At 38.2% G+C, this 12613-nt stretch overlaps 1 protein-coding gene across 1 annotated transcript; it reads left to right on the top strand.

Moving 5' to 3' along the window:
• The first annotated feature begins 6756 nt into the window (after nucleotides 1-6756).
• LOC306888138 (hepatocyte nuclear factor 6-like) lies at nucleotides 6757-12233 on the top strand. The gene is made up of 2 exons (XM_079446292.1): nucleotides 6757-8022; nucleotides 11852-12233. Exons 1-2 carry the CDS (start codon nucleotides 6948-6950, stop codon nucleotides 12142-12144), a joined length of 1368 nt encoding a protein of 455 aa, XP_079302418.1. The 5' UTR covers nucleotides 6757-6947; the 3' UTR covers nucleotides 12145-12233.
• The last annotated feature ends 380 nt before the right edge of the window (nucleotides 12234-12613 follow it).

The raw sequence follows: 12613 nt of genomic DNA, 5'->3' as shown, positions 1-12613 counted from the left end.
TTTTTTTAGATGACCATCAGCATTAAATTAAGCAGAACTGAGGACTTGGGTCCAATGAAGTGACCATTGGTTGCCATTTGAACCCTACTAGTGACCCTTGACCCATCATCCTCAAACCCATCTCAATGGCAGATGGCCTGCAACTCCAAGATGAAGCTCAAATGCATGTAACAGTTCAATGTTGGCTGTGTCTCTGTGTGTGTTTGTTATTCTGAGTGTATGTAGTTAATCAGTCCTCAAATCCCATCCAGTCACACCAAATAAACAAAAACATAAAAAATAAGTACATTTATTTCAATATTATAAATGTATGATTCATATTATGGATTATGGCCTGGGGCATTACACGATTTAGATTGCAGCATGTTTTCAATACATTCAGCAAATTTAGAACGTATTAAATTTAAACATGCTTATTCTTAATTCGTTGTGATGCACCAAATGTATGCATTGCAACCGCAATGTTAATAAAGAAGCTAGATAAACAGATAGACATTATTCACAAAGTATTGATTATATAGGGCAGATGACTTCTTCTGAAATATAGGGGTTATATATAATTCTAATCAAATTTTGAAAATGGTTTTTAAAAAGGACATCAGAAATAATCCGCAAAACCAGGTTTATGCAGATAATATTTTGCTGTGCAGTTGAAAAAATGCATTTTATTGCTTATTTGCTTATTTGCCTTTCTTAACAAATGACTAGATTGTAACAGAAAATACCAAGAACAGAATTAGGTTATTTGGAATACGGGATATTGTTTAAATGGGAACGAGGCTAAATGTATTGTTTCGTTGTTCTTGTTCGTGTAAGTGCGCTGTTTTACAATAATCTATTTACATATTATTGAGTCTTTGCTGTACTATTCTCCTTATAAAACGTTAAATAATATGATTTAATGATGTCTTAAAATATGTAAATACATTTAAAACACACATTCTAAAGCAGAACGAGTCATTTCAACCAGCTTTTTATTTTAAATAATCAATAGCTCGTTGACAGATTTCTTTTTTTTTTTTTTTTACTATACAGCTAATATTTAAAATGATTATTTAAAAACACACACACTGTTATGTTTAGAGAAATGTGCTTTAAGAGGGCTATGAATGTGAAAGAGAGAGAGAGCGAGTGAGAGGCGAGTGCGCAGATCACAGATCGAACATTTCGATTGTTACTGAAATAATTTGCATACTGATTCCCTTTCAGCCCGCGCCGGATCCATAACTGCTCGCGCGGCTATTCAAATGCACGCGCATCTTTAAATGCACGGATAAGGCAGACTCAAGAGTCGAGAGACAAGGAAACAACACCGACCGAAACGGAGTTTTTGCCCGTGGATGCTGTGATTCGATCATGGAAACGGTGGAAAAGCGATTATCCTGCTGGAAGAGACCCGTCGGATTGATGCAGGACGCGCCGTGCCTGCAGAGCGCACTGAACATATTATGCACTAAAACAAATGACTGCTTTCAATGGCAAACTGTGGATAACACTCAAAACTTACAGGTACATGTCTGTGCATGGTTTGGCAATGATAATATCTTTGGCGTTGGGACTGAAATGCTATTGTAAAGATTGCATCGTGTCGGTAAGCATGGGAAGGTGTGTGTGTGTGTGTGTGTAGAGAGAGATAGAGAGTGAGAGAGAGTGAGAAAGCAAAGTATCGCTGCATGATGAGTGTATATGTTGTTTTACTGGATGCAGTGACATTTGGCGTCCTGCGGAGTTTACTGAACTTGAAAACAAGGTTAAAGTCAGGGGTCACTTTTATGCACTGTCAAATTGCCCCAGTGCTCTAAATCATATGCCATGTCATGATTCCCATTAATTGAATGAAAATAATGACAGTATAATCATGTCAGCATATATTTAGCACTGCATTCATGCATTGAATTGTGTTACTTGGGTGTGTCCGCAATGTGGCACATTTCATATGAGACACTTTAATAGGTTTATATTTCACTGCCCCATTATAATTAGATAAAAAATAGCATGATGCTACCATCAAAATATCTGACCTGTTATTCTAATTAATTATGATAATTAATTATCAAGTGAAGGCTCGTGTGTTTATCTGTCTGATTGGATCCTGTCTTTGCCCGCCCATTTTACACTATCATGGTACTTCTGACATTACTGTAAGTTTCAGAAAGTCATTTAGAGTTACTTGAAACTACTAGTAAAAAGAGAAAGGGGGGGGGGGGGGTCGTGTGAAATGTTCAGTAGGCTAAGTATATTGAAATGTTGAGACACTGCATGACAGATTGTTTGAATGACCATCATCATTGCTGATCTTCAATCTCAGTTATGCTTCCCAAATCTAATAAACTCATTTAACAGTATTTTTGCCACATATTGTCGAACAAACTATATTATGAGCTTGCAAGGCGAATCAGCCCTTTCTACAATCTATCCTCTTCTATAAATCTTATGACATTAAATTATCATAATATCTGTGCTGCTACTGTTATCACTCTCTCTCTCGCTCTTTAAAACACATAAACACATGTATTTAATCTGTATTTTATTATTTTTTAAATCAAAGCTAATTAGACTAACCCTAGTCCTAGAAATAAATGTTTTGCATATTTAGAATTATTTTAAACATTAAAACATTTAAACATCATGTATGAATAATTTAGTTTTGTTTTCGCAAATGTTAAACCTCAAAGTAAATCTGCAGATATAGATGCATGCTCACAGATAGAAACTTGTTGCATAAGCTGGAAAGTGGACTCAAATTCAGTTCTTATATAATCATGAACGATAGTTGTAAGAAATTATATATTTATTATAGAAATGTTCAAATTAGTGCATATGGGGGTTTTGTCCGCTTTGAATTAATCGGTTAATGGTTTTAACATGATTACAGCAGTCAGTCATCTTTACAATAATTTAATCTTTTTTTCTGTTATTTACGGGTCAATAAAAAAATCAGGCCAAATTTAGTCCTTAAGACAGGGCAATGAGAAATTCAATAGCGTTATATTTTATGAGACTATTTGGCTTTTTAAAAGCAAACCGACTTTCATAGCTGTTATATTTATGTGTAATTTTTTTTTTTTTTTTACTATTATTATTCCTCACGTTCTATAAAACAACTGATCATTTGTTATAGGCAACATCTTGACTTCCTGTTGTCCTGGGTTTAGCAATTGTAAACAGGATAAACATTTTAATCGATTAATCGATTCCACGCATGCAGAAATCTTAAATAAAAATCGGCATGCTGAATTTGTTTCTGCTTTGGTGGACACACTAGTCAACTTTCAGTTACTTATTCCATCCGAAGTGTTGCTGTAATTGTATCTTTTCACTCTACTTTCAATTGAAAGAAACTGATCCGCTAATGTAATCCAGAATCGATTGTTGCATATTTCAATCATCCCCTGCGCAGATCGGTGAGTCTTACAGATAACAATAACCTATATTTCTTAGACAATCTCTGAGGCCTATCTGTATAGTAATATATCCTTTCATAAATGTTGAAGATTCATACGGAATTAATAATAATAATAAATATTTCGAAATAAAATAATAGGCTATCTGTATAGTAATATATCCTTTCATAAATGTTGAAGATTCATACGGAATTAATAATAATAATCATAAATATTTCGAAATAAAATAAGAGGCTATTTTATTTAGATTTGTTTAAACAGTTGCATTTTTAACCAAAGCAGCTTTTACAGATGTATGTCTGCATAATTGAAAATTGGATAATGCAATATTTAGGAGACATTTTAAAATACTGTTAGAGAGTATCATCACTCATGTAACATCACATTTACATTCTTCACATTTTCCAGAATATGATATTTTAAAACCTTACCTCTGATTACTGATTGTTTTTCTTCTGCTGCTGCTTCTTTTCTTCTTTTTTATCGAACCATGTTATTTGGGTAAACATTTAAATCGCTGGTTTATTACTGAAATGTCGTTGAAAACAAACTGTAATTCTGTTTATTTATAAATTACCATCAACCCGTCGTGTTAATATTTGACTGTATTGATCTGTGCTTCTGTTTGTTTCATATAGTGGCTTTAGTGCTGAGGTTTGCCTTTGATTCACGTTTCAAGTAAAGGGGCTCTTCTCCTCATATAAAAACACAGGCGCCCAATTAATGATTTGAGGTAAAGTTCAGGGGCAAAAGTCTTTAAATAATTGAATATTCTTTGTGAGTAAGTGCAAATACCCCATTAAGAAATGTTCAGCGTACCATCTTTTTTATAATCAATATTTGCTTCATTGGCACCGACTTTTTATGCTTCAATGAGAGTAGATTGCAGTGAAAACAAAACTTAAGAAATCTTACGTTGAGAGTTTTATATGTATTTATTTTTATTTTATTTTGCAGATTACTATGAATAGGCCTATACTTTTATTTATTAATTAATTACTTTAACTGTATATAGTCGTCACACATTATCAGTTTCACATATAATTCTAGGTAAAACAATTATAAGAAAATATAATTTGATATTTGATATTTCTGACATTTAGATTACCGTAGTTTACATGTTCCCATGCGCCTTTTTGAGACATTGATTTCTAAGGTAGTCTACATTTATACGCGGTGGTTTTAATGTCTGCTAACTAATCTGTCCACCACTGCTGTATGTATACAGTTAAAATATATACAAACTCTGGTTTCATAGGCAAGGAGAGACGCCTAGGTAGGCCTCAACCGAAACCCCCCCCCCCCCCCCCCCCCCACCCCCCCCCACACACACACACCACTGCGCAAGTCACGGAGACACGAGTGCGAATGAAAAATATCGACCACTATGAGAATGTGCGCAGATGTGGCTGGCTGTTAAATTTCGTGCTTGAATACGATCTTTTTCATCAAATTAATGGTCGATGATGATAATGCAAAGTCTGTGACTCAGAGTATGGCCTGCCATTTTTGTTTATGTGAAAATAATGATATCGTGAGCCAGAGAGTTTGTTTCCACTGTAAATTTTTGCATGTGTTTGTTTTATTTCTTGTTATATTTCAGCTGACAATTTCACTTCTGAAGATTTTAATTGCGATTGCCTTCAGCAGTTAACAACAACAATAACAAGCACTATTAATGTTGGTATTATTATTGTCATTAATAGTAGTATTATTATTCATCTCTTGTTTCGTTAACCACTTGTCAAATCCTCACAAGTGATCCGAGTTGACTTCTAATTTGCCATAATTTAACTTGCTCATTTGTTTCTGTTCTTCCGGATGGCATTGTTCTTGACCCTGACAGATGTATGTGTGTTTTGTCACTAAGCAGGTCCCTAAGAAACAAGGAAAAGTCTGAAAAAGTTAATCTCTCTCTCTCCCCCGCAGCTGTTAGCTTCAGGAGTCTTGAAGCGTCACCTTTGACATGTCCCCTATGCACACGAGCGGGGGCGCGGGGCTGGGGGCCACAGGACTGACCACTGCAAGCTGTCACCCCACCCGGGCTTGGACGCTTTCGCCAGGCTCCTAACAGTCCAGTTATCCCGTTCTCTCGCTTGACTGGACTTGAAACTGACTTTTTGGAGTCGATTTTTAACTATAAACAATGTGAAGTCGTGCAAAGTGATATCTCTTTAATGTAGGCCTATGTGTGGGGGGTGTGGTGGGGGATCATGTAACTACCTTGGTAATTTTTGTCCTGCCAAAAAAAAAAAAACACATTGGTTCTTTTTGCTCTTTTAAAAACTTCTGTGTACAAATTCAGCATGGACGAATTATGTTATAGATTTAGATCTGCCTCCACAATATACATTAATTGTGTTTATATAGATTGAATTTGTTAAATGTATTTTGTAAAGTCGGATTGACACTTTTTTTAACTCGTCAGTAAAACCATAAACTGTAGGCTATATCCAAGAAAAACACGCATTTTTGTAACATTGGTTTGGTATATAAATGGGTTTTTCGTTTGTGTGCAGAATGAAGTTCACCCATGAAACGTAATGTGCTGTGTCATTATACTGCCAGGCCCTGGAAGCGGGACACACTCCTGGTGGCTTAGTTCGTTACTCTTAATAGCACAACAATAGAAACATCTGTCCAGCCTTTCTCTGCCTATTACCAATCCGTCTGTCCTTGATCCCAAAAAACACTAAAGCTCTGCATGGTACAGGATGACTTACATTCAGCAGTCTTTATACTCGAGTCATTTTTTTAAATTAAAATATATATATTTATTTACTCTGCGTCAGACCTTTCTTATTTCAACTGAATGTCATGACGATTTGTAGCCTATATGCATTATATTGAGAATATCTGTAGTTATATGTGCATGCATATAAACATTTATCTGAAGTTTGGAGCAGGAACTAATGTATGGATATTAATGCAAGCAGAAGCCCCCAGGTGAACCCGGAAGTTTTCTACACCTATCGCATTAAGGAGGTTCTGCAAAACTAATTGCATTTATTCATGAATAATTCAAGCGTATAATGAAACTTAATATGGTCATCCTCTTGTTGTAACAAAGCATTTATTCCATTCAATTCCTTCATTTTTAATATTATAATTATTTTCGGCATAACAGTTGTGTGAGGTTGGTCATGCTTTACATCCAGAAGGAGGCATTCCTGTTTAATAGCAATGGGCTGCAACTTCCTTAATAAGTGACGTCAAAGGAGCCGAGATCAGCGCGCATGCGCGGCAAAGCAGCGCGGCAGCCGCAGCACTGAGCAGTGCGCGAAACAACAGCAGACATGGCAAGAGATGGCGAGGGACGCGAGCACACTGACACCATGCACTGATGAAGGGACGGGGGCCTTAACATTTAAAAAAAATTACAAAACTTTATAAAAACATAGAAAAAGGGAAGAAAAAAAAACCAGAAAAGAACGCAAAGAAAAAATACTCAAGATAACAACAGAACTTTTCCAATGAGAGCACTTCTGTGGACACTGCTCCGCTATATCAGATAGATGATTTGTCCACACGCTTGCACGTATAATGAACGCCCAGCTGTCGATGGAGAACATTGGCGATCTGCACGGAGTGAGCCATGAACCCAGCGCGGCGGATCTCATGACCGGAGACAGCGCTCATCACAGGAGCCATCGGAGCAGTTTGTCAGCCCATGCGCGCTCCATGGGCATGGCATCAATCCTGGACAGCGGCGACTATCATCACCATCGGCCCCCGGAGCACCCCGGGCTCGCCACGCACCTGCACCCGGCCATGAGCATGGCGTGCGAGGCTCCCCCTGGGATGAGCATGAGCAGCACCTACACCACCCTCACCCCGCTGCAGCCCTTACCGCCCATCTCCACCGTCTCCGACAAATTCCCGCACCACCATCATCACCATCACCACCACCACCACCATCACCCGCACCAAAGGATCCCGGGGAACGTCAGCGGGAGCTTCACCTTGATGAGGGACGATAGGGGTTTGGCCCCGATGAACAACCTCTACTCTCCCTACCACAAGGACGTGGCCAGCATGGGACAGAGCCTATCGCCCCTGTCTGGATCCGGACTGAGCGGCATTCACAACTCCCAGCAGGGGCTGCCGCCCTACGCGCACCCCGGGGCCCCCATGCCCGCCGAGAAGATGCTCACACCCAACGGATTCGAGGCACACCACCCCGCGATGTTGGCTCGACACGGGGAGCAGCACATGAGCGCGTCTTCGGCGAGCATGGTGCCGATCAACGGCATCCACCATCACCCGCACGCCCATCTCAACGCCCAGGGCCACGGTCAGGTGCTGGGCTCCACTAGGGAGCAGAACCACTCCTCCGCGCCCGGATCGCAGCTCAACAACGGCAGCAGCTCGGGACAGATGGAAGAGGTCAATACCAAAGAAGTGGCCCAAAGGATCACCACGGAACTGAAAAGATACAGCATCCCGCAGGCTATCTTCGCCCAGAGGGTGCTGTGCCGCTCGCAAGGGACGCTTTCGGATCTGCTCCGGAACCCTAAGCCCTGGAGCAAGCTCAAGTCTGGCCGGGAAACCTTCCGCAGAATGTGGAAATGGTTACAGGAGCCTGAGTTCCAGAGAATGTCCGCGCTCAGGCTCGCAGGTGAGAGAACAATAGGTAATACACTTCTTCTGTTATCTTCTCGTCAGTATATCACTCTCATTTCATTTCCTTCAAATGCATTTCACGAGTGACCAGCATTCATCGTTTTTGTTGCGCTTTTTGGAGGTTTCCTACTTAGCTTACTTTTTGTTTTGGTTGTGCGATTTTATTCTGTGCTCGTTGTGCTGCTTTGATTTACATTGATACCTTTAAACTTGAGGTTGCGTTCTCGATGTATAATATTGACCGCATAGGTAAAGTGATCCAGCGCAATGGATTTGTTTTGTTTTGCTTGTTTCTTTTGGGCTATTTGATGAGCAATTTGCCATCTTCAGACTAAGTTACATGGAGCCAACAGAAATAGTTTGATAAAAAATGTCTGGAAGCCTCGGTGGCCACAGTCCCATTGTGTCTATGTGAAAATGGATGCAGTTTCCCAGTGTCCACTTGTCCTTCCAATACGTTTATGACTACTGATCTACATTTTATTTTCGAACATTACTGCATGCCGTGGTGAAACACGGTCACATGTCCCCTGGATATATTTTGTTTTTGAACTGGTGCGCGTAAATATTGTTACCGTGTTCGATGTGAGCGGACTACAGAAATGGGCGCTGAATAAGTGTCGCAGTGTGTGTTTGGGTTTGTAAGAAAGGGTCATGTTTTTCTTCTTCAGTCTTCTCCTGGTTGGATCTCTTCATCTATTGTCCAGCTCCTGGTTGGATCTCTTCATCTATTGTCCAGCTCCGGTGACGTGTTCTCTGTGTAGGTTTTCTTAATTAACTGATTGGGGCTCCATTAATTTGCCTCACGAGAATTAGAATCAATTGGCGGGCGGCTTTGGGGGCCACTGATCCATTCAAAGCCAGCAGTGAGGAAAAAAAGAGAGAGCATCACAAATGCGAGTGTCTCTTTTTTTTTGCACCAGCTCATCAAAAATGTCATTACAAATATCAGTCATTTTTTTATGCACCTGAGGGGGAAAATACTTTGAAACAAATGTTCTATCCTGAAAATATTTTTCATGGCAAAAATCATTTAAATGAGAAAGAAATACATTTACGCTCTCTTTGTGTGTATTATAGTCTTGTACGCGCCATTTTATTACCATTTTACGCTTGATTTATTTTTTCCTGTATCGAAGTTTCGTGTTTATTATTATTATCAATGTCAAGGTATTATGCAATCATATATGTATACTGAAGCTGGGTTGGTGTTTGTTTGGTTTTGTTTGATTCAGATTCGGCCTTGCTCTGTTATGGATTTTTACGTTTTTGTATTATTCATAGTAAAGGTCAAAATATGAATTTACATCATACCATTTTATTTCCACATGTTTCTGTAAAGAACAGGATCAAATGGAATATGTTTTCATTCTCATAATGTTTTTTTTTTTTTTTTTTGTATTGTGTATTCGTTTTTCTTTTGGTCGACATAAGCTAAAAAAAAATCAGAAAATGGTTGGATCTTTATTATTATTATTATTAGTGAGATTATTGTCTTATTCCGTTAAATGATGAACGTTTCAGACACAGTGATGTACATAATTGATTGAGTACACATGGTTGAGGGTATGTGATCGGCCTACTGAGAGGTATATATAGAATTGGTATATTGATTATTAAAATTCAGTTCCCTTCTCCTTTTCCTTAGTAATGAAAGACAGTAGACCATTCAGCAGCCTTTCACATCACTGCTCTTTTACACCTTTTACGCACTCGTGATTTGTATGCTGTGAATTTGCCATGCACGCTTATATTTTCAACTGAATTTTGTCTCTTTATATTTCATCCTACAGTTGCTTATGAGGGGGACTTAATATGTTGTGTTAAAAAGTTGTCCTAAGTCTAATTTTAATAGAGAAAGAAAGCTAGAAGAAGAAACACACACACAAAAGCAATTCAATGTTTTTATTATATCTAAATAATTAGTATTTGCGTAATTTTGTAATAAGGTATAACCTTTTAATTTTAACAAAACGACATTCTTTAAGCTATTTGTCGGTAATTGTTAATCATTTTGCGATTGATATTATTTTGGGAAGCAATTATTGTATTGTTATAAAAATAGCTGGCCAAATAGTGAATATGGAAGAATATCAAATAGCCTAATATATTACAAATTGTCTAATTTTACATCTAAACTGTTATCTAAAATCAGGTATATCTTTATTCAGGTATATAGTCTTTTCAAACTATATCTGAACCCAAATGCGGCTTTGCTAAACTTCATAACAATCATTAAATCAATAACTATAATAATAATAAATAATTATTAAATCATAAAATGCGTAACAGTGATGTACATCTAAATAGGATTGTAACGAAACGGAATGTTCATAGGCTATCTATTCATATTCTATAGCCTATTCAGCATATCCAAATTTATTTTCTGTTATTATATATTATAATATTGCATAGGTAATTATGGTAGCCTAAATAATGCTAACGTCTTTTTTGGCCTGACCGTAAGATTAGGTTCTGTTTTGGTGTTGCATGGAGCCACTGTGAAATGAGTGACCGTGGGCGAGCCCTGGCCTCGTGTGCGCGCTTATCTGGCTCCTGTCTAATGATTTGCAGACAAACAGTACCTATATGTGATGATCAAATGTGCTGAAGGATAAAGAGGTTTGCAGTTATTTCCCTGGGAATCTGCATGGGTCTCGTCACAGTGGCCTTGTGCATGGGCACAGTTTTGATTTATGACACATGATAGCGAGCTCATTTGCTTTTTGTTAATATTTACCCAAGTTTCAAACCCTGTGCATAGTTTCGTTCTTCTTTTGCACGATTGGACTAGCATGTACATTAAAGGTTTATTCACGTTACATATCTCACACTATATATATATATATATATATATATAAACTACACTTTAGGCTACAAACTCTTAGGATATTTGTAATTTAATTAAAATTTTCATAATTGATTTAAATATGATAAAATTATTCCAAATTTACGCTTAGGCTACATATGAATGTTAAATATTAAAATTCGTTTTTATTGTGTGCTATACTGCATGTAAAACGACAATGTGCTATTGAATGAGCGATAGAACTTAGATGCAGAACTGTGCTTTACATATTAATGATATGAGTTATGAAAATATATTGCCTGTTAATGAAGTGTGCGCGCGCGCTGTGCTTGTTACGGTAAATACCTGCTTCAAGCGGTTTCGCACCGTCTTTTAGCGCCCCCTTGTGGTTTTCTAAATAACAAGCATGCCGCCCACTATGATTTTACTCGCACACAGACAGAAAACATAGGCCTTTTTATTTAAGTGACTGCTTAGTGAGTTAAACAATAGTTGTTTTATTCATTGGCTGGCAGTAAGTGATCATATTTGTTGTGATAGTGTATCTGCAATGCATGTGGTTGGATTTAAGCACCATGGACAGCTCCAGAGACTTCATTCATGAACATATAGTGAAAATTACCATACAAACCCTCCAAAAAGCTTCAGTGTTTATGTTTTTTTTGTGTCTATTTCATGTTTTTGACGGATTTGCTTTGAGAACCATTCAGAAAAACTCAGTTACACTTTATTTTGTTGTCCTTGTTACATTGTAATTACACATTTAAGTACAGAGTGATATTAATTGACAGCATGTACTGTAGGGTTAGGGTTTGGAATAGGGTTTGGTTTAGGGTCAGTTGCATGCAATTATGCATCATTTACTCTTAATGCTATACAGTAAGTGCATGTAGCAAGGACACTGTAAATAAAGTGTTACCAAAAACTCATTCCGAGTCATGACACATAAGTCTGTTTATTTTACATGTTAGGCATTTATGTCTGATTGTTTCATGTCAACCTTTTGTTCTTTCAGCGTGCAAGAGAAAGGAGCAGGAGCACGGTAAAAGCGAGCGGGGGAGCCTCTCCAAGAAGCCCCGGCTGGTCTTCACTGATGTCCAGCGTCGGACTTTACATGCAATATTCAAAGAGAACAAGCGCCCGTCCAAAGAGTTACAAATCACCATCTCTCAGCAGCTGGGCCTGGAGCTCGCCACCGTCAGCAACTTCTTCATGAACGCACGTCGACGGAGCCTCGATAAGTGGCTGGACGACGGCAGCTCCAACTCGGCCAACTCCTCCTCCTCCAGCACTTGTACCAAAGCATGATGGAGTAGTGGCTGCATTATGGGAAAAAAAGAAAAAAAAAACTTCGGTGGAAAAGCTTTAAACAAAGAAACTTAACAAGAGACAATTTTAGACAGCGTTTGACCGTAAAACTTGTACAGTACCGATATTTATAATATCCAAAGAAAAACACCAAAGACTGCTTTGAACCCCATTTAGGACTTTCTTCGTTTATGTCTGACATTCTGCAAAAAAAAAAAAAAAAAAAAAAAAAGAAGTTACACTCCAATCACTGGCCGTTCCTCATCTCAACACACTCCCCTAACTGGCTTCTTTCTTTCTCATGTGATTGGTTACTTTCAAAGACTTTTCCTCATCAATGATTGGTCATTATCGCAAAAGTGGAGTGATTGTTATTCACTCTGATATCAGATTCCAGATGTTGCGACGTAACTGAGGGGCTTGACACACAAGCCTAACGTCACACATTCACCTCTATAGGCATCCCAGA

This window comes from Barbus barbus, assembly GCF_936440315.1.
Source record: "Barbus barbus genome assembly, chromosome: 22".
NCBI classification, from domain to species: Eukaryota; Metazoa; Chordata; class Actinopteri; order Cypriniformes; family Cyprinidae; genus Barbus; species Barbus barbus.
The sequence above is the reverse complement of the archived record's forward strand: the minus strand, read 5'-3'. Positions and strand labels throughout refer to the sequence as shown.

Excerpts from the sequence above, each read along its gene's own strand:
- LOC306888138 (XM_079446292.1), top strand. The coding sequence starts at position 6,948 with ATGAACGCCCAGCTGTCGATGGAGAACATTGGCGATCTGCACGGAGTG. Across the intron at positions 8,023-11,851 it reads GTCCGCGCTCAGGCTCGCAG|CGTGCAAGAGAAAGGAGCAG; the intron begins GTGAGAGAACAA and ends TTGTTCTTTCAG.